At 38.1% G+C, this 27,113-nt stretch overlaps 2 protein-coding genes across 20 annotated transcripts in view; both read right to left on the reverse strand.

Annotated features, from left to right (window-relative positions):
* Positions 1-7,681, reverse strand: part of MCMDC2 (minichromosome maintenance domain containing 2) — a 45,046-nt gene extending 37,365 nt beyond the window's left edge. The window contains exons 1-2 of the mRNA XM_082601713.1: positions 7,503-7,681; positions 6,565-6,988 (exon numbers count right to left, since the gene is read on the reverse strand). The gene's annotated coding sequence lies outside the window, so the exon portion shown is untranslated. The remainder of the gene's footprint in view (positions 1-6,564; positions 6,989-7,502) is intronic.
* A 3,763-nt stretch (positions 7,682-11,444) lies between these two features.
* Positions 11,445-27,113, reverse strand: part of SGK3 (serum/glucocorticoid regulated kinase family member 3) — a 117,694-nt gene continuing 102,025 nt past the window's right edge. For all 19 annotated transcript variants that reach the window (XM_082601702.1, XM_082601697.1, XM_082601701.1 and 16 more), the window contains 7 exons: positions 25,260-25,372; positions 25,130-25,166; positions 23,056-23,142; positions 21,083-21,178; positions 19,027-19,182; positions 16,019-16,108; positions 11,445-12,376 (listed from right to left, as the gene is read on the reverse strand). In XM_082601702.1, the coding sequence (XP_082457828.1) occupies positions 12,206-12,376; positions 16,019-16,108; positions 19,027-19,182; positions 21,083-21,178; positions 23,056-23,142; positions 25,130-25,166; positions 25,260-25,372 (750 nt within the window). In that variant the 3' untranslated portion in view covers positions 11,445-12,205. The remainder of the gene's footprint in view (positions 12,377-16,018; positions 16,109-19,026; positions 19,183-21,082; positions 21,179-23,055; positions 23,143-25,129; positions 25,167-25,259; positions 25,373-27,113) is intronic.

A 27,113-nucleotide genomic window follows, 5' to 3' on the forward strand; every position in this document is an offset into this window, starting at 1 on the left:
ACCTCTCTTGGTTCATCTGTAGGAAATTAAGGGGTTGTATTAGATGATAAGGCCTCTTCTGGCTTTAAATTTTCTATCAGTGACCAACATAAAACATTAAACCATAGTAATGAGAGTGGAATACATAAAATTCATTTAAAGACAGCAAACACCATTGGAAACAATATATGCCAAACATTGTATTAGGGTCTAGGGATAAAATGATTAAGATTGAATCCTGCCTTCAATGGCTGCCAATTTAGAGAAGTCAGAAATAATGACTATCACATTTATTCATTATCAAGTATTTATTGGGTATTTACTATTTATTGGGTATCAGACTGTCCTAGGCACTGGGGATACAAAGATCAGTAAAATATGGTCCCTACTGTTCAGAGAGTACAGTGAGGGAAAATAGATATGTAAAAAATTATAATTCTGTACAACTTACGTGCTATTAAAGAAATATTAATGTACTAGAGAGCACAGAAGGAACAACATACACGAAATAGCTCACAAAATTTGGGGTCATCCTCGTGTAGGGGTCATATGTTCTATTGTTTTAGGATATTTTGATTTAATACAGTGGGGACATAGACATGAAGTGATAAATTCTACTTTAAAGGTGACATTTGATAGGTAAGATGCCACTAATTGAAGGAGAGGTGAAGAGAGGAAGAGAGTTTTCCAAGGAGAGAGGTAATCCCCCTTCCCCTAATTTTCAGACCCACACTGGTGAATCCATACCGCTGCTCCTTGGAGTTCAGGTCACTTTGCAAAGAAAAGTAATCGAGACTGTTATATGGCGGGGGGTGGAGGGACGCACGGCGGGAGGGGGCGGGGAGAGAAACTTCGGAGTTTATTTCTCTGTGGCCCTAAGTTCAACGATCTTAAAGTGTATGTTGTGTTCAGAACGTTACACCTGTGCTTCATGGGAACATAGGGTTTCCGGGGCCGAATGAAGGGAGGCTGCTAAAAAGGAAATGGCGGGGTGGAGCTCAACCAGATTGAAAAAGTTTGAAGTCCACGATGATTATACAGACAAAGGGAAACCATCAAAGTGTTTCACAGGTGAGTCATATGGTCAGATTTTTATTTTGTAAATCAGTACTTGCCACCAGTGCGGAAAGTGGGTTGGAATAGAGGAAGAAGTGTCAATAATCCGTTTCTAAGTATTGAAAATAGTCCTGGGAGATGGATGGCCCAATCCAGGGCATTAGGGGTGAAATGGAACGGAGAGGCTGGATTCCAGACATTTTTTTTTAAAGATTTCACCCTGGGCATGGTATCCGCTCTGTGAGGGTGGGTGGATGACGCCGCTCTAATGGAAATATGGAAGCCAGAAGAGGACGGAAATAATAAGGTAAAGCTCCTTTGAAATATGCCGACTCTGACGGGCTCCTGGGACATCCAGACAGACAGAAGCACTAGGGCGACATAAACCAGGGCCTGGCGTTCAGGAACTTACAAAAGGCTCGAGAGAACGCTGCTCTGGGCATCACGTGGGTAAAGCGGGCGTCGTCCTGGGAGGGGATGCATTTCCAAGGTATGGGAAAGTGGAGGAAAAGACATGGACGTCTTTGGAAAAGCACCCAATATGCGAACCGGGATAAAATGCTACAGGTCTTCCCGCAGCCTAAAGAACCCGTGTTGGTTCCCTTGAAACAGACGCGGGGCGTGTCTTCTCTGAGGGCCGCGGCAGCAGGAAACCACCTCACAACCAAAGTGGATGGAAAGCGAGTCCGGCCTCACACCCTGGGCTCCAGGGCCTGTCCCACCCTCAGAAGCGACCTCCAGCACTGCGGACCCCAGCCCAGCAGTGTGTGACCACCCCCCCCACTCCCCGACTCTTGCACCCACCGAGCTTTGTCCGTCGCGCGCCACCTCAAGCCAGAGCCCGGGAACCAGCAGGCCCACGCGCGCATGCGCGCACTTCCCGGCCGTTGGCTGCGCGGAGCCTGCCGGAACCGCCCCTTCCGGTCATCAAGGCAACTACCCTGACATGCCCTCCACCCTCTTTAATAGAGTCGCTCGTGCTTCCTCCCTGCGGGGCAAGGGACAGAGCGAAAGATAAAGACCCTCGGTTTTCGTTGTTATCGCAGGCCAACGGTGTCCCTGTTTGTTTAAAAACTTACTAAAAACTCTCCTGGTGGGAATGCAAAACGGTGGAGACAATTTGGAAAAATTTCCTGATAAAGAACCACAGAGTTCTTTATATGACCCAACAGTTGCATGTCACAGATTACATATTATACATAGATAATATGAGAGGGAATATAAGACATATGTTGACACAAGAACTTATATGTGAATTTTTATAGTATTGATGTTTATAGTATTATAATAGCCAAAAAGTGGAAACAACTGATAAATAGGTAAATAAAATGTGGTATATCCATACAACGTAATGTTATCTGGCCATAAAAAGGAATAAGGTCCTAATAATGTGCTACAACATGGATGACCCTTGGAAATACTATGTAAAGCAAAAGATTTAGCTAGATAGGAAAGGCCAAATATTGTATGATTCCGCTTATGTGCAATGTCCCAAATAGACAAATCTGAGAGAGAGAAAATAAATTAGTGGTTGCCTGGGGCTTAAGGGGTGGAGAGTGACTGCTATTGGGTATGGGTCTTTTTTTTTTTTAATTGTGGTAATATACATAAAACTTACCACTTTAGGTTAAGAATCCGCCTGTCAATGCAAGGGACATGGGTTCGACCCCTGGTCCAGGAAGATCCCACATGCCATGGAGCAGCTAGGCCCGAGCTCCACAACTACTGAGTCTGCTCTCTAGAGCCTGCAAGCCACAACTACTGAGCCTGCGTGCCTAGAGCCCGTGCTCCGCAACAAGAGAAGCCACCGCAATGAGAGGCCCACGCACTGCAACGAAGAGAAGCCCCTGCTCGACCCAACTAGAGAAAGCCTGCACACAGCAGTGAAGACCCAACGCAGCCAAAAATAAAATAAATAAATAAATAAAATAGATAAATACAAGAAAAATTAATTAAAAAACTTACCACTTTAACCATTTTTAAGTGTACAGTTCAGCGATGTTAAGTACATCCACATTGTGAAACCTCACCATGATCCACCTCCAGAACTTTTTCATCTTCCCAAATGGAAACTCACTCCCCGTTAAACAATAACTCCCCATTTCCCGGCTCCCCACTCTCCCACCTGCCCCTGACAACCAGCATGCTATGTTCTGTCTCTGTGAATTTGACTACTCTAGGTACCTCACGGAAGTGGCATCATATAGTACTTGTCCTTTGTGACTGGCTTATTTCACTTGACAAAATGTTTTCAAGGTTCATCCATGTCATAGCACATCAGAACTTCCTCTTAAAGGCCGAATAACATTCCATTTTATGTATATACCACATTTTGTTTATCCACCCACACAGGGTTTCTTTTCAAGGTGATGAAAACGTTCAAAATTGATTGTGGTGATAGTTGCACAACTCTGAAGAAAGCAAAAGCCAGTGGATTTGACACTGGGTTAACTCTAAGGTATGTGAATTAAATACCAATAAAGCTGTTAGCAAAAAACCAAAACTTGTGCTGAGTCCTCCCCCGTTAGTATTACTTGGTACAGTTATGCATGGGGGTGGGGCATCAGGAGGTGGAAGGTTGGACCACATGCCATGGAAAAGTAACTGAAGCCACCCCTTCAGTATTTAACAGGGTTGACAAAACACCACAGAATTTGTTTCTCTGGGGGGAATATAATCTATATGAGTGACGAGGTGAGGAAAATATTTTGCTGAACTAGAAATCAATTTGCAACAGCAAAGGGCTGTTAAAACTGTCTCGTACAATTCTGTGGTCATGAACACTATTGATATTTTAGATGAGAAGAACTAGGCTATGGTCTGCTGATGGATCTTGTGTTTTATGGTAGAATCAATTCTTCAAAAAGGTATTCATATATAGTTTAAAGTTTTGTAGGGGAACCCGTGTCCCCTGCATTGGCAGGCGGGTTCTTAACCACTGCTCCACAAGGGAAGTCCCACCAAACTGTTTTTCATAAGGAAAGCAGCCGCTCCAGCCCTCCTTGGAAACCCTGAGGAGTCTTCTCTTTTCTCCCCTACCAGTCAAATAAGAAGCATTGAAATTTTGATTCTAGATATCACTATCATTTTCAGAGAGTTTGCAATGTGCAGTAGTGGACTGAATACTTAAAATTTTAAGTGCTTTTCTTATGTCTAACATATTTTAAAGTATTATTAAAAACATAAAAACCTATTAGAAGATTCTACTGGACTTGGTTGATTTAAAACTCCATTATTACTTTGGCATGGAAATGAATTGTTATGGTCAACTGATTAACCAAAACTTATTGATACACTGCTATAAATACTCAGCATTTTATTATTACAGAATATCAGTGAACATCACAAATTTTCAGTGGCAGGTTGAGAATTAGAAGCCCCCCAATAGGTTGAAATTTTAAAGTAGGTATCCCATGTGTAAAACTAGTAACCTATGCAAGAAGCAACATTTATTTTTAGGTACACTCATATAGGGCATTTGTTAGGCAGATTCATAAAGATGAATACTTCATAAGTGATAGGTTCATTTTAATTTTTTAACTTGGGGGTGGTGGTGTGGAAGAGGACTATTTTATGCAAATCAAAGTCCTTTCCCTTTCCATTCTCATCCCCTCTCCCATTTTTTCTTTTTCAGCAGCTACACAGGACCTGCTCTCATGCTTTTTTCTTTTAATTTTTTTAGAGCAGTTTTTAGGTTCACAGCAGAACTGAGTAAAAGTTAGAGTTCCCTCTGCCTTCCCTTCTTTTTCGTTTCCTGAGATAGAAACTTAATTATTGATTTTAGATCTTTCTTCCTTTCTAATACATGCATTCAATGCTATACATTTCCATCTAAGAACTACTTTCTTTGTATCCACAAATTTTGATATTTTGTTTTCATTTTCATTTAGTTCAAAGCATTTAAAAATTTCTCTTGATACTTCTTCTTTGATCCATGTATTATTTTTAAGTATGTTGTTTAATCTTCATGTATATAACTGGGACTTCCCAGTTATTTTTTGTTATTGATTTCTAGTTTAATTCCATTGTGGTTTTAGAGAACACATTATATGATTTCTACACTTTTAAATTTGGTAAACTGTGCTTTTTCTGGCCCAGAATTTGATCTATCTTGGTGAGTGTTCCATGTGAACTTGAGAAGAATGTGTTATCTGCTACTTTTGGAGGAAGCAGTCTACAGAAGTCACTTCTATGCAGTTGATTGATGGTGTTGTTGAGTTCAACTATGTCCTCGCTGATGTTCTCCCTGCTGGATCTGTCCATTTCTGAGATGGGTGTTGAAGCATGCCTAATGTAGATTTATATACCCTGTTGTTAGGTGCATGCATATTAAAGATTATTATGTCTTGGAGAATTGACTCCTTTATCATCATACATATTAAAGATTGTTATGTCTTAGAGAACTGACTCCTTTATCATCATGTTTGTTTTATCTATCTGTGCCAGGTCTTAGTTGCAACATGTGGGATCTTCGTCGTGGCATGCGGGATCTTTGCTGTGGCACGTGGGATCTAGTTCCCTGACCAGGGATTGAACCTGGGCCCCCTGCATTGGGAGTGCAGAGTCTTAACCACTGGACCACCAGGGAAGTCCCTAATGTCCTTATTCATTCCTGATAACCTTCCTTTCTCTGAAGTCTACTCTGTCTGAAATCAATAGTTACTCCTCCTTTCTTTTGATTAGTATAAGCTATATATTTTCTCCATCCATTTACTTTTAATCCATATGTGTCTTTATATTTAAAGTGGATTTCTTATAGACAACATGTCGTTGGGGCTTGTTTTTTGATCCACTCTGAAAAATCTCTTTTTGTGTGTGTGTGTGTGTGTGTGTGTGTTTTTTTTTTGCGATACGCGGGCCTCTCACTGTTGTGGCCTCTCCCGTTGCGGAGCACAGGCTCCGGACGTGCAGACTCAGTGGCCATGGCTCACGGGCCCAGCCGCTCCGCGACATGTGGGATCTTCCCGGACTGGGGCACGAACCCGTGTCCCCTGCATCGGCAGGCGGACTCTCAACCACTGCGCCACCAGGGAAGCCCCATCTCTGTCTTTTAATTGGTGCATTTAGACCACTTATGTTCAGAGTGATTATTGATATAGTTGGATTAATATCTACCATATTTGTTACTGCTTTCCATTTGTTGCCTTTTTACTCATTCCTATTTTTGTCTTTTCTTTTTCTGCCTTTTGTGATTTTAATTCATTCCATTTTCTCTCCTTTCTTAGCTGTCAGTTACACTTTTTTTCTCCTTTTTTAAATTGATTGTCCTAGACTGTAAATACACATTTACAACTAATCAAGGCCCACTTTCAAACAACACTGCTTCATAGTATAGTGACGTACCTTAGAATAACAAAATAATCTTACTTCCTCCTCCTCACTCCTTGGTCATTTGTTTTACTTACATAAAAGCATAAGCAAGCATATTTATATGATATATACGTAAGCATACATAATCAAATACATTGTTATTATTTCAGTTATCTCTTAGATCAATTAAGAATAAGAAAAAATAAGTTTTTATATTACCTTCACTTACTTCTTCTTGGATTCCTTCTTCCTTTCTTTATGTAGATCTGAGTTTCTGAATTATATTATTTTCCTTCTCTCTAAAGAACTTCTTTTAGACTCTCTTGGAAGGCAGGGCTACTGGCAACAAATTACCTCAATTTTTGTTTGTATGAGGAAGTCTTTATTTCTCCTTCACCAAGTTGGTGGGGTTTTTTTTTTTCTCTCTCAACACTAAATATTTCAGTCCACTCTCTTCTTGCTTGCACGGTTTCTGAGAAGTCAGATGTAATTCATACCTTTGTTTCCTCTGGCCTCTTTCAGGATTTTTTGTCTCTGATTTTCTGTAGTTTGAGAATATATGCCTAGCTATAGTTTTGTTTTGTTGTCTTTGCATTTATCCTGCTTGGTGTTCTCTGAGCTTCCTGGATCTGTGGTTTGGTGTCTGAAATTTGGAGAAATTCTGTCATTATCGCTTCAAGTATTTCTTCTGTTCTTTTCTCTCTCCTTCTGGTATTCTCATTACATGTATATTACATCTTTTGTAGTTGTCCCACAAACTGAGTGTCTTTCTCAGTTTTCTTCTCCCCACCCCCAACCCTGTATTAGGTGGGTTAGGATGGCTAGAATGAACTGGAGTTGGGTATTTCCTTTCCCCCACCTCAGTTAGGCTCTGATAAAACCCTGCCAGTCAGGTTCTGATTAACTAGTTTCTCCTGAGGGCGGGCCTTGTTAAGAACACAGTGCTCTGGCATATTTGAAAATGGTTCATTTTCCCTCCTCCTGCTGGAAGCACAAAGGAATTTTTCTTTAATATCTGTGAGAAGTTGGTTGAGCCCCGGGAGGTAAATCTCATAAAATTGTGGGGATCCCTGTGACTAGGTTCCCCTGGACTTCTGAAGTCTCAAAGTTGTGACTTAGCCCCCAGCAATTTGTCAATACAGCTCAGGTCTTCCTACCCCTGCACTGGCTCCTGTGGTGGATGCCTCTGTTCCAGTAAAGCCACAGATCCCTGTATTTGCCCGTCGGTCTCTCCAGTCTTGGGGGCAGCAGTCTGTCCTGTGTCGTCCACTGTCATCTGTATCCAAGAAAGGTTGTTGATGTGTGTTCAGCTTTTTTTTACCTGGCAACTTCTAAGCTCCTTCCATGTGAAGCTGGAAAACAGAAGTCTCTTTGTCATGCATTCTTGTGTACTTGCATTGGCTCAGGTTATGCTATTTCTACATCTTCCCCACTTTAACCTTTCCTTTGGACCAAATTCCTGATTCTCTTCTCTGTCATGTGGTACAATGGCTAAAATAATTAAGATGACAGGATTATAATTTAACTTTTATTTTTGTCTTACATGTAACTGACTTTATTTTCCCTTTTAATATTTTTCTTTGAGGTTTAATTTGCTGTATATACAGCAAAGTGCACAGCACTCAAGTGTTAAAGTCATAAGAGTTTTGACAAACACAAAGCTTTGTGTCTGATATCTAACTGAAGCACATCACTAGGGGCTATCTTACTGAAGTAAATTACAGAAGTGTCAGTGTGCAGCATCAATGAATCATTAACAAAGTAAGCTGTCATTGAGGTATAAGAGAAAAATTCAACACAGCAAGGCTATATAAACCACTACCTGGAAAAAACCAAAACTCCAACACACTGAGATCAAATTTGACCTTGAGTGGGTCTGTTTCACTGTATATAAGCCTTCTGGATTCCAAGAGTTAACTAATAAAACATAAAAACATTTGAATATTGACAACTCATTGTTGACTTCCCCACAAAGATTTAACTAAAATTGAGTGGAAATCTCTGCTCCCTAATAAGGTGGAAATACTGAAATTTTATTAGAAAAAAAAGGATGAATCTGAGATATATTCCTGCAAGAGAATTTACAGCAAAAACTTCAGTCGCACTTAAACACAAGATTAGTAAAAACACAAAATGGGCATGGTTGTTACAGTAAGCAGGGTTATGTAGAGTAATGTAATTCTTTGTTTTACACTATTCCCATAAGAGTCATATGGTGACCCGTCATTTTCAGTACAATATGTAAAAATAAATTATTTGTAGGATCCTTTGATTGGCTACTTCATTGCTATAAATACCACTCTGAATTTATACTTCTATATTTGCTTTTTTTCTTTGTATAATATTGCTTTAAACTATTCTCTACTATCTTGATTTTGGGTAAATTATCAAAAAGTTACCATTTTGAGGCAGCTATATTTCTTTCTGACTTAAGTACCTCTGTAAAAATGGGCATAATGCAAAGAAATAGTGAAATAAGAAATACTTTTCTGTAGGTGGGTCCCTTTAAGGAATATGTTTAAAGAATTACAAGTGGGTGATTATATAAAATTGCACCAAAAATGCTAAGTAAGTGATATAAATATCCAATTGGAATGCTTTCAGGGAAATTAGAGAGCAAATCCTCTTAATATTAGGTGAGTGAAGGGGAACAAAAGTGGCAGAGAAGAAACTCAGTCTTTTTATAGCAGTAAATCCTTTTGATCATCTAAACAAAGCTATGCAGCACTCCCTGCCCCAAGTCGATTTTATTTACACACAAAACTTGGTGTATCTTTTCAAGGTACTCCTGCCACTTGAAACTCATCCATGTACACTCTGGGGTTTCATATAAATGGAACAATTTCCTTGGGATATAGAATAATCTGTAAAAACCAACAAAAGTAGAAACTGCTGTTACAGGCAAGTGGCAGAAAATCCCACTTCAAAAACAGAGCTAACTTCCAAACTACATACACGAGGAAATAAGTTATCAATTTTAACACACTTTATTGAAAATCATGCCAGCACTACTAAAAATGTTCCCACATACCACTCCCACTTGTCATACAGTATGTGATGTACAAAAGAATGAGTCATAAAATATCTGTGTAAAGGTCTGTAATATTATGCCTATGGATAATCACTATACAAGTTTCAGGTATGCCAAAAGATATTGGTAATGGTAAATTTTTATAGTGATAAAATTTTATAGTAATAAATATTTCAAATATTTAAATCACTTTTGAAACATTTGCCATTGCTGAAATTATATCCCAACAGTGTTTGTTGGTTCATAAGTTGAAAAATTATTTTGGCATAAAAACTTTTGAGCAGAGTACCTGCTGCCAGCATCTACATCAGCTGGCACCTCACCCCAGGTGTGCCAAATTTTGTAATTTTCAGTGTGTGCTGTGCCATGACAATGGTTGGGAAGCCCTACACTGTACCATAGGCAATAAGAGGTATGTGTAACATGAAGAATGTCAGGGCTTCTTCATTTAGATCTTTGAGTTTATTTTGGCAATAACTATGAAATGGTTCAACTATTCAAAGAGCAGACCTTTTTCTAAAAGACTTAGCATGCTCTGAGGAAAAAAATAAACTTGAAACTTGGAAGAGATTTTGTTCGCTGAATATTAAACATGTCGGCCTATGATAATCTAGAAATTTCTATGTATGCCCAAATACTTAGTTAAAATCTTATACTTCTCTCCCTTACATGTACGAATAATTAGTTTGTAATGACTATTGTAAGCATCACCAATTTTAATTTAAAATAATGGTAGGGGGACTTCCCTGGTGGCGCAGTGGTTAAGAATCTGTCTGCCAATGCAGAGGACACGGGTTCGAGCCCTGGTCTGGGAAGATCCCACATGCTGTGGAGCAACTAAGCCTGTGCGCCACAACTGAGCCTGCGCTCTAGAGCCCACGAGCCACAACTACTGAGCCCGTGTGCCACAACTACTGAAGCCCGTGTGCCTAGAGCCCATGTTCCGCAACAAGAGAAGCCACCACAATGAGAAGCCCGCGCACCGCAACGAAAAGTAGCCTCCACTCACCGGAACTACAGAAAGCCCGCGCGTAACAACAAAGACCCAACGCAGCCAAAAATAAACAAACAAATAAATAAATTTTAAAAAATAAACAAGATAAAATAATGGCAGGCATTAGATGATCATTAATCTTTTTGCTAGTTTTTATTATACTACATAAGATTTGTATTTCCTGTGATCTGAGAAACATCAATATTCTATTTAAAATTTGTTCTTAAAAATATACAATATTGCACTTTAATTTTTGGCAGTTTAATTAAGGAACGGCTGAGTAAAAAAAATCATACAAGAAACTACAGTTTTTGTTTTATAATAAGCAAAGAGCTTTGTATAAAAGCAGAACTTACAGTAGTGCCAAATAAACCAAATATTTACAGTGTCGCTATTAAAGTCTTACCTCTAAAGGAAGATTCAGTGTATTGGATGCAAACATTACTAATCTAACAAAAGTGCACTCTGCCTCCCCCCCTTCTGCTGAACAATTTTACGCTAAAGGGTATTCGTGTGAAAAATTTTTGTAATTTCTTTCTCAAGAGAAAATACATGGAAAGTATGCTTGTTCCTGAAGCATCAAAACTGTGTCACTAAACTCTTTCACAGTTTCCTACAAGACCTGAAAAATCTCTAAACTAAGAATCAGAATCCCAAGGTAAGCATGAGTTTTAGTTTTTCTGCAGATATTCTTTTTTAAAATTACAAGTATACAAGTTAGTTGGTTTTTAGTATGATTTTAAGGTCAGCTTCCTGTACTTTTACTAAGATACATAAGATACTGACTATGCATCTGCCTAAATTATTTTTAACTTTTGTTACATTGTAGTAAAACTGTATACATTTATACTGACCCATAATTTGCTATTCTACTTTTTATTTCCCAATTAGGTAAATACTCTGGACAGTGCAATATTTTTTACTTATCAACCAATTAGGAAGATAGTTTTGAATAGCTATTTGCAAAAACAAATATCAAGATTGAGACCTACTTAACAATATATTAAATATTCAAAAGACCAAAAAGAACATAAATAGAATGTATTGGTAATATAAATACATGACACAGAGACATTCACTTTTGGCACCGCCTTAAAAAAAAAATCCAGCAGTACTTTATTTCCCTTCAGAGCTTTGGGAATACTTAAAATTTCTAACTATTAAACGTTTACTTTTCCTCCAGAGGAAAAATAATTCACAAATTTGAACTGGTATTTCAAAAGCATAGGATTTCCTTTTGTTACTTCTTAATTTAATCTGCAGAATGGACAGTTACTCAAAGCGTTAGCTAGCAGCCAATGAGTTAACTATGCTTTTATATTTTAATCCTACCAAGAAATGATTATGTCAAACAGTGATTCATTATGGAAAGATATGGTTTCTTCTTAAACAACCATGTACCAATTGCATAGTTGTGATCTGAGAACTCAAAGTAGAGCTACGAAGGCATTAATGTATGTTAACTGAACTGAAACAGACTGTTAAAAAACAGTCTATCTTGGGTAGATGTTAGCATAAACCTAGAGGGAAAAAAAAAACAGTCATTAGCAAAAAAGTTTTCTTTAAAAATAGGTTAATGCTAAGAACAGTAGCTTTTAAAATTTCTGTTTAAAAATAAGCTTAATAAACAAGAATACAAATTTTAATTCAAAACGTAGTTCTCTGAAATGCCCTATTTTCTCGCATACAGCAGAAAATACATTTTTCATAGTTTTTAACATTACATGTAAAAATGAGGCACTACTTAAACGTATTTGAATATATTCACACAAACAGGAGTTTCCATCTCATCTGTAGGCTTATATTTGCTCAATGGGTTCTTGATGGCAGACTGCTCACAAAAATAAGTCCTCTGAAGGAGGTGCGTAAGAGAAACCAACAAAGGCGTCGTCGGCCTCCAGTACGCTGGCGTTCACTATGGAATAGTCAGAAGACACACACACGGAATACGGAACTGTTTCTTCTGTAAACGCTGCGTCAAAGTTCCTGATATCATCTGGTCCTGCCTAAAACGTCAAAAAGCATACTATTACTCACCTTACCTTTTTTCCCCTTACTTCAGTCCCTCATTAAAGCCCCTTCATGAATTTGTCTATTTATTCCTGGCAAGTTTAGATGTGTTCCTACTCCATCCATGTCTTTGAAACGTTTCCTGCTTTTCTCTTCCCGACTCTCATTATTCAGGTCCTCCTTACAGTTAGGGTTCTCGTTGTTGGGTTGGGGGGAGGAAAGATAAGGGTGAGGAAGGCTAGCGTGACAGGGTCCTCGCCTATGTTAATTTGAATCTTGGGCCCGGCAACTGACCCACTTTCTCTCTACCCATCACCACCTCTAAATTTAGAGAAGGGGCTCAGGGAGGTTTTCAGGAGAAAATTTTGCATCTCCGCTTCCATAAAATGCCTGCCCATCCAGTTTCTCAATTCTGGGGACGTTGAAGCCTTTTGATGAAGAAATGGAGGGACAGTAAGTACAATTATGAAAGGTGACTCTCATGCTACAGAGGTCATTCACTGAGCATTCGGCTGTGACACCCTTAGCTCTAGAGACCTAAAGGGACTGGAACCTGGGAAATGAAGCATAGTGGCTACTTAGGCTCGAAGGTAGCGGTCAATCTTCCTTCACGAATCTGATACAAGCTAATGGACTCTCCCCTTCCAATTTATTTACAGATTAAAACTGGGATACAGATTCAGGTGATTTACTCTTAAAGCCCATCTCTGAAGCTCTAGGTTATCTCTATTCTAAGAGGAAGGGAATCCTTAAAATGTTCAAGTCATCAAGTCTAACCGAGCTAAACAGGTTCAGAGCACATGTATAAACCAAGGACACAGTTAGCCTGGTGGTCTACAAACAGCAGAGCAGAGACCAGGGAAATTCGGGATGCTAGATTCTTCCATATGAGAAATTCTCCAACAGAGGAGAAAGAATGCTAGAAATTAAACTCATGTATATATAAAAAAGTCATCAGGACTTCCCTGTGGTGTAGTGGTTAAGAATCTGCCTGCCAGTGCAGGGGACGCAGGTTCGATCCCTGCTCCGGGAAGATTCTACATGCTGCGGAGCAACTAAGCCCGTGCGCCACAACTAATGAAAGCCTGCGCACCCTAGAGCCCATGTGCCACAACTACTGAAGCCTGCGTGCCTAGAGCCCGTGCTCTGCAACAAGAGAAGCCACCACAATGAGAAGCCCGCGCACCGCAATGAAGAGTAGCCCCTGCTTGCTGCAACTAGAGAAAGCCCATGCACAGCAACGAAGACCCAATGCAGCCAAAAAAAAAAAAAAAAAAAAAAAAAAGTCATCAAATTCTCATTTATAACCTTAGAAGCAAGGGCACTGGAACAAGACTAAGGTTTGAATTCTGGCTGTGAAATTTGTTAGCTGTAATTCTTTATATAAACTACCCTATCTCTGTGAGCTTGTTTCCTCTTCTGTAAAATAAGAATACTGCCATCTACCTGTTAAGTTTACTGTGAGGACTGGATGCGTTAATACATAAAGTTCCCAAAATTTGATACGTAGAAGGTGCTCAATAAATGATGAAAAATGTTCCTTCACTGGACTTTATAAACATTCTGTGAACGCCCTGATGGCTCCTGGCCAGTACTGAGAGGGATAAAACTGTACGGCTTACGTTAAGAGAGAAGACTCTCTCCTCAAAACACCTGAGCTCGAATTCTAGGTCTGCAATTTTAACTTTAAACTTCCGGCAAGTTATTTAACCTTTTCTGTGCCTAAGTTAACTCATCTGTATTACGTGGAAAATAACAGTACTATTTCGTAGGATTGCTGCCAGGCTTAAGTAGAAGGATACAAGTACTGAAGGCAGCGTAGGAGCTAATTTTTTTATCTTTGTTTATCTGTTAGATGAGAAATGGCAACACGTTAGGGTTTTATCTTGCATTCCTTAAAGTCAGTGAGTTAGAACATCTTTTAATATATTTAAAAAACCATCTGCATTTATTTTTCTGTAGTTGAATATTTTGTGTCTTTTGTCCATGTTTCTACTGGTCGTGGTCTTTCTTCTCAATGACTTGTAAGAATGCTTTATGTGTTAGGGAAATTTCTCCCAGTTTCTTATTTGCGGTGTTTTTTTCATGCAGACATTTCTAAATTTTATGTGGTCAAATTTATCAGTTTTTTCCTCTTACAGCTTCTCCTTTGAAGGTCTTGCTTTAAAAAGTTTAATTAGTTGTAGACCAGCAGGGATCCAAACACGGAGGTGCCTGACTCCTCTGAAGTCAACACTGTTTCCATTTTCAGTCTTGCTTAGAAGGGGGTCCCTAATGCTTTAATGAGCCTGATGACACGTTCATTTGAGGATAACTAAACTCAGTAAGACTTTCAATATAAAGGAGAAAATACAATAATTCTTAAAGGTCCTGGGTTCCTACTGCAAATTCTAGAAATGAGGACAGAAATTATTGCCAATGGAGTCACTTCTGAAACAGACACTTCTGGATGAGCTACATGAAATAAATCAGTCTACAAATGTCGTTACATTTATAGTGTACAGTATCACATCTATTAATTAATACCAGCTATCAGCAATGTACTGAAACTGACCCTGAATGAAATCTGAGTACACTAAATAACACTTTCCTGAAGTGATTTCTTATCCTGCTCTAATTTTCTAAAAAAAAAGTGTTTCACGAGCTTCACAGCTACACCAAAAAACTTTAAATAAAAGAAAAACAAATTCAGCTATGATCCTGCAATCTCAAATCAGTCTTGATTTATATTCTCTTCCCATCCTTACCTGTTACTTTTACTGCTGTAATCTTATGTCACAAAAATGATAATTACCATGTTTTCATTTAACATTATAAGGATTTTCCAAGCGTCTACTCATTTTATATTTATTATCATTATTATCATTTACTTAACAAGAAAAGGAAATAGAGAGTAAGAAAGCATAGAAAAAAATAATGACCTTGGGATCAGACACAGATCTGAATCTCAGGTCTGCTCTTTTAACCAGCTACGTGACATCTCTGAGTTTTCATTTCGTCATTTATAAAACATGTATAATAAGAAGAGTAATAGCAGTAACTTGGTAGCTTGAGGCATAAATTACATGCTGTAATGCATAAAAATTATATATGCCTACATACAGGAAGCTATCATTAGTAACATCATTATTGGCCTTCTGATGATTTATTAATAATCTCCCTATCATTATATATTTATTTCCAAACATTTCAACATTGTTAATCCTTTAAGTAAAATGTTTCCATCAGTAGATTTAACAAGTCAAACATTATTTGACTTTTTTTATATCAATCTAGAAAAAAATTGTGTGTTAGTGTTACTTAAAATGTCTGTTGGTTTATAGGTATGAAAATGATGCCTCACAGTTACTTTAATTTGCATTTTTTTAAACCTGTCGGGCTTTCTTACACATGCTCTTAAGAAGCACTTCACAATTACTGTTCTGGGAGATATTCTGATCAATCTAATGTAACTATAATCTTATGGGTTATCTTGAAGTTATCAGTTGTACTAGACATCCTGAGTGACATGTTTCATAAGTATTAGGTACTGATTCAATTTGATTCAGGTTAGATTTTGAGATCTATTGCTACAATTATGATGAGCTACAGTTCTATATTTCACTATTTTAGAAAGAAAGATTTGGATGTAAACATACCACATTAGGGTTAAACGGTGGTGGAATCTTCTTTTGTACAAGATCAGTCCAGCTGAGTGATTCAAAAAAAGGATGATTCTGAATTTCAAGCTAGAATAGTAAAGAAACAGATGTTTTACTAATGCTGAAGAATATATTAAGTACGCACTGAAGAATTTTATGAAACCGAACCATTTCTACTTTGTCCCTCAAAAGTTCTTTTTAGGTACATGTTTATGTTATTCAATTTGGCCAAATGGTGTAGTGAAAAGACTCCCAGAGCAGACGTGGGAGAGTTACTCAGAATGACGGACTTAAGTTACATCCTCTTCACAGTCATCGTTTCCTCACAGGTACAGTGGGGTTAACATTTCTGCCCTAGATATTTCATAGGTTGTTTCAAGAATCATTGGAAAATATGGAAATAAAAGTCATATGGAAAGAATAAAGCACTACATAGGTACAAAGAATTATTATTACTGAAAGGGGAGGTAAAGGTGTTAAATGAGAGTTTTTTACACAGTGGGGCAGGGGTAAGATCAAGGTGACAAGCTCTACTACCAAAAATGATTCCACTCTGGGCTGCTACTGTCAAAAGTCGGCACAGTATTGATTCTAGCTTTTCTTCCTACAAGGAGGCATGAGAGTGTATAAAAAGTAGGATCCAACCTAGTTTGATGGGTTTAAAAAAACTTCTCAGAGAAAGTGGTATCTGACCAGAGTTCTGGAAGATAAGTAAGAAGTAGGCAGACAAAAAAGAATGAGGAGAGAACATTCCAAGCAGAATACAAAGGGCCTGAGGCGGCAAAGAGCTTAGTTTGGTCAAGAAAATGAGAGCCCCATATGGCTGCGGAATAGGAAAGGACTGGGATTGTCACACAAAGAGGATCTCAAGAGGTAAATGGGCTCATCACACTGGGTCTATGCTAGGAATTTTGGATTTTATTCTAGGGTCATGGGACTCCACCACGGAGCTTTAGGAAGGGGAATGTCACAAATGTGGGGTTTTTTTGTTTGTTTGCTTTTTAAGATGACTCTGACTAATGGGGGAATGGACTGGGGAGTCATGATCAGAAAAAGGAAAACAGCTACAATCGTGGCCAAACAGAAGATGACAATGCTAGGAAAAGAGTGGTAGCAGTGGGAGCAGAGAGAGGTGTCTGGATACGGGAAAGATCTAGGAGGCAAATATACTAGGGTCTGGCTGTTTGTTGAATACGGAAGAAAGGAAGAGAGAAGAGTCAGGAATGACTCTCAGATTTCTGGCCCGAAGAGCACAGAAGGAAGACAGCAAGAGTTCAATTATGAACATGCTGGACTCTCTAGAATCTACGTGGTGGTGAACAGGCAGGTATTCTTTGAGTTCGAGCTCACTAGAGAGGGGTCTAGACTGAAGGTATAAATGTCAGATGAAGACACAACCAAAGCCATAGGGACAACTGAGATTGTCCAGGAAGAGAGGCAACAGAAGAAACAAGGGTCTGGGGCCAACCATAAGGAACTGCAACACTTAAAAGTCAGGGTGAAGAGGAGGACTCAGAAATACAGAGGAAAGCACGAGAGGAGTGTGTGCTGGTGCAGAAGCCCAGGAGAGGGCTGGAAGTTGCTGCTGAGAATGCAATCTGAGGACCAGAAGTACTCAACAATTCTAGTAGCTATTGTGGGGTAGACTGAGAAATGAGAAGAGACTGGAAAAGGGAGAATGAATATAGAAACTTTCAACTTGGTTTTCATGTCGAAAACTTTCAAACTTTTCCCTCGGCTATGAAGGGAGAAAGAGACAGTATTGGAGGATACAGGACAAAAGAGAGCAGTTATCTGTGCAGAAAAAAGCATGCACAGGGCTCCTTGCAAGGGGTCAGGATCCAGTAAAGGCAGGAACTGACCTTTTCCACTATACTAGGAAGAAGGAAACAATTGGGGCAGGTGCATGTAGGTCTGCAAATCTGACAGCAGGAAGCTGAGTGAGTTCTGCTCTGCTGATTCTATTTTCCCTATAAAATATCAACAGAAGGCAAGAGCATCTGGTAAAAGGGAAGAAGAAAAGGAATCTGGAAATTTGGAGAGAAGGTCTAAAATAGTTAATACAGAGAGTAGGAGCATGAACTGCAGAAGCACTGAGGAGACTAATGACCAGACTTCACAAGGCTTCCAACATTCCCAGGTGTGCAACTGTCATCAGCACTGTTCAGCAGCCCTGGGGTGACAGCTGGATTCATCTAGGGTTGCAATTTCTGCCCGTGAATTCAACAAAAGGACCAAGAGACAAGGAGGGATGAAGCATTAGGAAGACTGCCCTGAAACAATGGACTCTGGAGTCCAAGCTAGAGAGAAAACTGGACAGAGCTACCTGCTGCACTGGGGAGTGCAGGAGGGGAAAAGCAGCAGCAGATGAGTTTATTATTCACAGCTCAAGTTCAAGACCGGTAAAGAGCCCCCAAAACTTCCTGAGAAATTTTAATGAATTTAAAGGTTCATGTTCCTCAGTAGTTCATGAATTCACTAACACGACACTGGTAACTGCACTAGCAATTAAATTACCCTGATTTGAGGGAAAAAAAACAAAAGCAAACCTGCAGATCCCATAGTTATTTCAAGGAGGTGTCACATTTAACTTCTCAGGAAAAAAAGTGATTTAATGATAGTTCAAGCAAAAGGTCTTACCTCATGCAGTCAGAAGGCACTTACGTTCTTGTTAAACAAAATGATCTAAGAGTTTGGGCAATCAAAAAATGCATGCCGCGCATTTGTTTAGAAGGGGGTAGGAAATTCTAATAAATAATAGGGTATGAAAGCTGGATATGGGGGATGAAAAGGACAGGATCGAATTGTTATGAAGATCAAATGAAAAAAATGCTTGTGCAGGAGCTTTAAACACGGGTGAAAATTGTTGGAACAAGCATGCTTCTTTTTCATGGTGCTATTCTTTAAGAGCTGCATTCATCCCACTAAAAACCACATAAAATAAGGATTTATCTTCAAATTATAAACAAGTTTAATAAAGAGGATACTGGGAAAGATGTACATACGAAGTCTTCTTTGGCACCGAGTCGGTTTTGCCTGTCTTTTTCTAGGAGTTCTTCCAGAATCGACCAGGCTGTAAGGCTCACTCCTGGCCTCAAACTTAGGGGCTTGTGAAGAATACTGTCATACATTTCAGCAACATCTCGGCAATAAAAAGGAGGCTGGGGGTGGGGGGGAGAGGAGAAAGTTAGTACTAATTGAATTATGCACAGATGGGGTTAAAATAGTTAGATTTGGCCTTGATGTACAAAGAGCAGTCTGGCTGCACAAGTACAGAAAAGCACAGGCCTCTTTGGGCATATGAACACCTACAGTGTGGCTTTCCATGTGAAGAGATTTTAAAACCCAGCACGCTATAGAGCTTAATACATGTTCACTAAATGAATTAGGGTCAGTTTGTTCAATAACACCTGCAGAGAGGTGTAAATTGTATAAAAGTTGGAACAGGATCTGCTTTAAAGAAAACCACTACCAACCTCATCATTAGGCATAATGATAGAATTACTGGAAATAGAGATTCAACACAGATCAAACAAATAACTTCTTGAGACTTGGGAATAAACTAATTTAAAAAGATTTCTAGGGGAGATGAGACCTAACTTGTGGCAGTGACAGTGTCCTGCAGAATTAAAATTCTACTTTCACAGCTTACAGACCTGAGGTACAGCTCCAACATGAGAATTAGCCAGTTAATTTTTGAGTTACAAGTTTAAAGTAAAAATAATTTTTAAAGTTAAGGGAGTTACAAGCTTGTTATTTTTTTCTTTTGTATAGGAAAGAAAAACTTCATTTTTTTAAAATCTAATTTTATTTTTAAATTGTTAATATAAGTCTCATTAATGAACTATGTGTTTCAAATGTTCCCTTTTGAATCAATTACATTCTATATGCAATGATAATATTTTATACTTTCAAAGTCCTCTAAAGAAATACAAAGGATTCGGAAATGTCAGGCTGACGAATACCCAACACTTAAAGAAAGCAAGGTATAAAGTGGTTATCAGGTCTTCTAAGTCACCAGCATAACCAGAAAACTAGATCTTTTAACAAGCAGATCATGGTCAAGGGCAAAGAAGAGACAGCATTGGCTGTCATTAGGACTCTATCATTCAAAGTTAGCAACATGAGACAAAAGATGCTCTAAAACATACCTCGGGGACTGAATTTCACTGAGATCGCCCCCATTTTCAGGGGAAACACACACACACATACACACAGAGAGCAAAACAAAAAAGCCAAGACCACCTCAAGTCTCAGCGGATGGCGGATTTAGCTTAGTGGGAGCAGCAGTGTGGGCGATGAGAGCCTGGTCACCATCCTGAGGCTGCTGGCCACTCACAGGCCCACAAAGGGAACCTAAAAACTATTCTGAATGTTTAAAAAAGCCTAAAGAAAAACATACATTATTCCTGCAAGGAATAAGCTGATTAAAGTGCCTAAAATTGTTTGCTTTTGGTTGGAATGATATTAACTCAATGTAGTAAAACAATTTGACTCGTTAATCAGAAGCTCTGGCTAACTGTGTCTTTAATTAATAAAAACTGGGGAAACTGATTACACAGCACACATCACTTTTTTCCAATGAAATATTTAAGACATGATGTTTATGATAAAGGGAATAAAGGGTTCCCAGTAATAAAAAAAACCAGAGCACCAGTAAACTTATTAAATCCTATAAAAACAAAACACGAGGTAAAACCAAAAGGTATTATTATCTTCTGAGAAATAAAATCTTTTTCATCTTTTTGAAATTAGGCAGAATGACTGGAGCAAACTGAATGAAAGTGGGTAATTTTAATGTTACAACTTGGTGTCTATTTCTTAAAAATGTAGTGGGATGAGAACATTTGAAGTAGTGATTAGTATGATAGAGAAACAATTATAAAAAATTAGTAAGAAAATGAAAAGTTTTTCTTTTTTGTGCATATCCCTAATGTGGTTTTGGATTCATTTAGCCAGGTTACTACTGTTCTGTTAGTGTTATCTAAGTGTCCACAAGATTATTGAAAGAAAGAGAAAAATAACATATTAGAATCATAATGACAGAGGAGAAATACATACCAATCCATACAGCATTTCATACAGAACAGCACCAAGGCACCACCAATCTACAGTATTGTCATAGGGCTGTTTTCTGATTACTTCAGGTGCTAGGTACTATAGAAAAGATTAAATATTAGAGCAACTCAATAAATAGTTGAAGACAAAATCTAGGAATAATTGAGAAATTTAATAAATTTTAGGTGTAATATCACACTAAATTAAACATGTTATCTAGATTTTCAGTTGGTTGGGTATTCTCATTCTATACCAGGGGTTCTTGGCTGGTGCTAGTCTTCAGAATCAATTGGGATAATTTTCAAAATACACATATTCAAGCATTTCTCCCCAGAAACTGTGATGTAGTGAAGACAAATAGAGGACAACAAATGTACAAACTGTAATTCTAAGTAGGTAAAGTAGGTATTTTTTGGGGGGGGGAGCGGGGGGAGTCTTTCTCAAAATTAATTTTAGAAATTCTTATGGCCATTATTCATAATTGATTCTCCTGAAGAAAGAATTTTTAGTGTGGCAATTACAATTCATTTTTTTCTTTTTATTGAAAGAAAAAAGAATAAATTGCATTCTTATTTAAGAATTACAATAGCAATTCTTTAACATATTATTTAGAAAAGTTGCTTAAGTTATTCTATGGCTATTTACATTTCAAACTGTAAAAAATTTAAACGTCATGATTTCACACATATAAGATGGTGAATTTGAATTTTAGATTCCAAAATACATATTTCCTCTTCCCACATGAAATATATATAAGGAAATACATTCTTAAGCTTTTTTATGTGATCCAAAGAAATGGCAACATATATAAAAAGGGTTTAATAACTTCTGATCATATTTAGGTTTAGATGACCAAAAAAACTTCTATTTCCCTTCTAAAAATTATAGGACTTAAAGATTTTGTTAACTATTAAATGAATATACACCCACGAAAAATGTTTCTTCATACATAAACCAAAATAGAATTATGACAAATACATACAAGAGCTAGGGTTAGATTAGAGAGAAAAAGGAAGAAAAAATACATTTCAAAGTAAATAGTTGTACTCATAGATACTTTAAGTTTCTCATCTTGATTAGAAATCTGATGTGAGCTATTTTATCACACATTTTTAACATGATATTTGCAATTACTCCACAATCTTAATTACTCAATTAATTGCAATTAAGATCACAATATTTTAAAATTAGAACACTTTAAACTAAACATATGTATGTGTGAAGTTAGAATAACAAGGCTTTCACATAAATTTTAAGGATTATTATTACTGTCTCAAATAGAAAGATACATTTTCTGCTAGTTAAAATGATTAGAGAATAGGCTGTCTGGTTAATAAATTCTGATTTGTAATTTTTCCCCCATATCCACTGCTTTATTTTCTTCCATTAAACAATTTTTATTATAAAATATTTTAACCATACAAAAAGTATAAAAATATAACAGAAACCAATAGTGCTCCCAGCCAAATATAGGCAATGTTAACATTTTGCCATATTTGTTTTAGCTTATTTCTTTTAAAAAACAGCTTTATTACGATATTCGCATACCATGCCATTCACCCATTTAAAGTATACAATTCAATGGCTGTTAACATATTCACAGAGTTGTCCCAACATTACCTCAATTAATTTTTGGACATTTTCATCACTGATTCATGATTTTTGTTTGTTTGTTTTAAGAATTAGAAATGTAATCAAATGTTTGAAGAAAACTAAGGTAAACTTTTAACATTAAAAACAAGTAAGCATAATTTATCTTTGTTGGGTTATCTGTAGTATCTCAAAATTGCAGTTAAAAAAATATCAACTATCAATAAACTTTAAATGTTCAGAAGGGATGATTATCAGATATTTCCAGCTGGCTGGAAGCTGAAAATATTTTTACTCTACATTTCTGATTTCAAATTTTATATATACAATTTGTGATTCATTTTTGCATTTTATACATGAGTACATGAATGAGACATATTTCTTACCTCTGGTGTCCCACAAAATGTTGTTGTGGTGTCAGAAATAGCAATTCCTTCTTTACAAAGCCCAAAATCTGTTAGGACAACATGTCCCTGACAAATACAGGGGCAGCAAGATAAAAGAATGCATGGACATAAATGGACACTTATTAAAACCACTGGATTTTGAAATAATCATAGATTAAAAGGAAATTGCAAAAACAGTAGAGTTCCATGTCCCCTTCCCCCAGCTTCCCCCAATGCTGACACCTTATATAACTGTAGTAGTGTCAAAATCAGGAAACTGATGTTGGTATAATACTGATAACTAGACGGCCAACTTTATTCAGTTTTCGCTATTTTACATGCGGGCATTTGTGTGTGTGTATATGTAGCCCTATGCAATAGAGATGTACAGATTTGTGTAACTACCACCACGATCAGACAGAGAACGTCCATCATGCCAAAGGAACAAAGGAACTCTCTCATGCTACTCCTTTATCTTTTTTTTTTTTTGCTGTACGTGGGCCTCTCACCGTTGCGGCCCCCCCGCCCCGTTGCGGAGCACAGGCTCCGGATGCGCAGGCCCAGCGGCCATGGCCCACGGGCCCAGCCACTCCGCGGCACGCGGGATCCTCCCGGACCGGGGCACAAACCCGCGTCCCCTGCATCGGCAGGCGGACTCCCAACCACTGCGCCACCAGGGAAGCCCCTACTCCTTTATCTTTGAACTCCCCTATTCCCTCAGTCCCTGTCCCCTTGCAACCACTAATCTGTTCTCCATCTCTATAGTTCTGACATTTCGAGAATGTTATCTAATGGAATCATGCAGTGTGGAACCTCTGAGGTGGACTCTTTTCCACTAAGCATAACGACAAGAAAAATCATGAACTAGTAAATGGAAAGTAATGAAACTTAAAAGCTTTTGCACAGCGAAGGAAACCATAAACAATACCAAAAGACAACCCTAGAATGGGAGAAAATATTTGCAAACGAAGCAACTGATAAAGGATTAACCGCCAAAATATACAAGCACCTCATGCAGCTCAATGTCAAAAAAACAAACAACCCAATCCAAAAATGGGCAGAAGACCTAAATAGACGTTTCTCCAGAGAAGATATACAGATTGCCAACAGACACATGAAAGGATGCTCAACATCACTAATCATTAGAGAAATGCAAATCAAAAACTACAATGAGGTATCACCTCACACCGGTCAGAATGGCCATCATCAAAAAGTCTACAAACAATAAATGCTGGAGAGGGTGTGGAGAAAAGGGAACCCTCTTGCACTGTTGGTGGGAAGGTAAATTGATACAGCCACTATGGAGAACAGTATGGAGGTTCCTTAAAAAACTAAAAATAGAATTACCATATGACCCAGCAATCCCACTACTGGGCATATACCCTGAGAAAACCATAATTCAAAAAGAAACATGTACCAAAATGTTCATTGCAGCTCTATTCACAATAGCCAGGACATGGAAGCAACCTAAGTGTCCACTGACAGATGAATGGATAAAGAAGATCTGGCACATATATACAATGGAATATTACTCAGCCATAAAAAGAAATGAAATTCAGTTATTTGTAGTGAGGTGGATCGACCTAGAGTCTGTCATAGAGAGTGAAGTAAGTCCGAAAGAGAAAAACAAATACCATATGCTAACACATATATATGGAATCTAAAAAAAAAAAAAAAAAAAAAGTTCTGATGAACCTAGGGGAAGGACAGGAATAAAGACGCAGACGTAGAGACCGGACTTGAGGACACGGGAAGGGGGAAGGGTAAGCTGGGACGAAGTGAGAGAGTGGCATGGACATATACACACTACCAAATGTAGAATGGATGGCTGGTGGGAAGCAGCTGCATAGCACAGGGAGATCAGCTTGGTGCTTTGTGACCACCTAGAGGGGTGGGATAAAGAGGGTGGGAGGGAGACGCAAGAGGGAGGGGATATGGGGATATGTGTATATGTATAGCTGATTTATTTTGTTATACAGCAGAAGCTAATGCACCATTGTAGAGCAATTATACTCCAATAAAGATGTTGAAAAAAAAATCATGAACTAGTAGGTTTTTAAAAGACAATACTTACTACTGAATCCAAAAGAATATTTTCTGGTTTCAAGTCTCTATTGAATTAAAAGGAAAGAAAAGGAAAACTGAATATGAACTGAAATAAAATAATAAAAAGAAATTTTAGAAGTGAAATTTTTAAAATTTACCTGTACACTATTTTGATGGAGTGCAAATAACCCAATGCACTGGCAATTTCAGCAGCATAAAACCTAGCTCTGTGTTCAGGAAAGGACCGTTCTCTTTGTAAGTGAAAAAACAGCTGTAAAATTGAAAAAAAAAAAGAATATTAAGATCATTCACACATAAAGTGAAACAAATATATTCTAAAAATACAAAAACAGGATTTATTTTTGTTACTTTGAACGATAAAAATGCACCAAAGCACAGAACCGTGACTCCCCCTTGCCTGTGTATCCCCTCCACCTAGCAGTCATGCTCTCTTCAACCACAAATCTTTCCCTAACCGTGCTTACTGCTCGCTCATCTCCACATGCCCCTCAATCCTCAGTGTGGCAGTATTCTCGCACCACTCCAGGCAACCTCCCTGGAAAAGATTATTAATGGAGACCAATGATTTTGATACTGCCATGTAATTATCTTACTGGGCCTTTTCTTGCCTGTTCTTTCATTTAAAAAAACCAAAAACACTATTTAGAGATCGTAAACTAGTGGCTGGAAGATCAAATCTAACCCACAGATATAATTTGTTTGAACCAAAGAATGTTTTCAGAAAAATCTAAAATAATTGGTAACATTTAAAAACTGGGAAATTTTTTTTTTGGTTAAAATTCATGGTTTTGGTTTCTTCTGGGGAAAAAAAAAGGGTGGGGGGAGCTCTGCACCATTAAGCCTAAATTCAATATGGTAGCAACTGGCTGGAGCTCACTGGCAGCTGGACTCTCCAGTTCATTTCTTACACTTCCTAATTCTTAATGCATTTCTCACAACCTGTCCTCTAGTTATCAGGTTACCTGCCTAGGCAAAGTTTGCTCTAGGTTCTTACTCTAAGTCTTTGGGCTTCTAAAACAACCATCTCTCATTGGGGGCTTTCTTCTACCTTGGACAGTTCCATCTCCGCTCCTTTCTGGGCCCTTATGCTGCAGGGATTGACAAATTGTCTTTCCTAGGTTTCTCCACTGTTATTCTTTCTCTGGATACCCTCCCAGGCAACTTAATCCATTCCAATGATTTTAACCAGCACTCTATGTTGATGTCTCTCGTGTGGACAGCCCTCTGCTTGGAGCTTCTACTGCAAAAATCTGTTGCCTGCTGCTCTTTCTTGAATATTTAACAAGCCAACAAATTCAATTTGTCTAACCCAGAGCCCCTGGTCTTCTCTTACAGACTTACTGCCACTGCTGTATTGTCTCATTTAATGATGTCACTTTCTACCCAGCCCTCTAAGCCACGGGAGGCAGCAAGGTAAAGTGGAAATCGATTTTCAAACTGAAAAGCTAGCTGATCAGCCTTGGGTTCAAATCCTAATTCTCCTCTTTTTGTGTGTAATTCATTTAACTTCTTTGATTTTCAAAGATTGTCCCCAATTTTTTCTTAGCCTCTTCTGAAAGGTGATGGTGAAGATCAGTTACAATAGATCCTGACAGAGTAGATAAATGGGGCTGACCTGGGATTCACCTCTACTGCTCCTTTACCCTTAGTCCCTATATCCAAACAATGAATAAATTCTTCTCTTTTTATCTCTTATTTATTTATGGGATACTCCCCCCTTTTAACCATTACCACTGCTTTTATTAGCTGCAGCTTACTCTATTGTAATACTTTATTTATTGACCTTCTGATTACATCTGTCTAATACACTATTACTGATGAAAATTACCCCAAATGAAAATCTGATCATTCACTAATAACAGCTAACAACCATTGCTTACTAAATCAAAGGTACTATGCTAAAGACTATATGCTTGTATTATTCAATCCACCCACATATTTTGAAGTAGGAATTGATGAGGAAGCTGAGACTCAGAAAGGCTTATTTACAT

The sequence above is a fragment of the Mesoplodon mirus genome (genome assembly GCF_964341445.2).
Source record: "Mesoplodon mirus genome assembly, chromosome: 16".
NCBI classification, from domain to species: Eukaryota; Metazoa; Chordata; class Mammalia; order Artiodactyla; family Ziphiidae; genus Mesoplodon; species Mesoplodon mirus.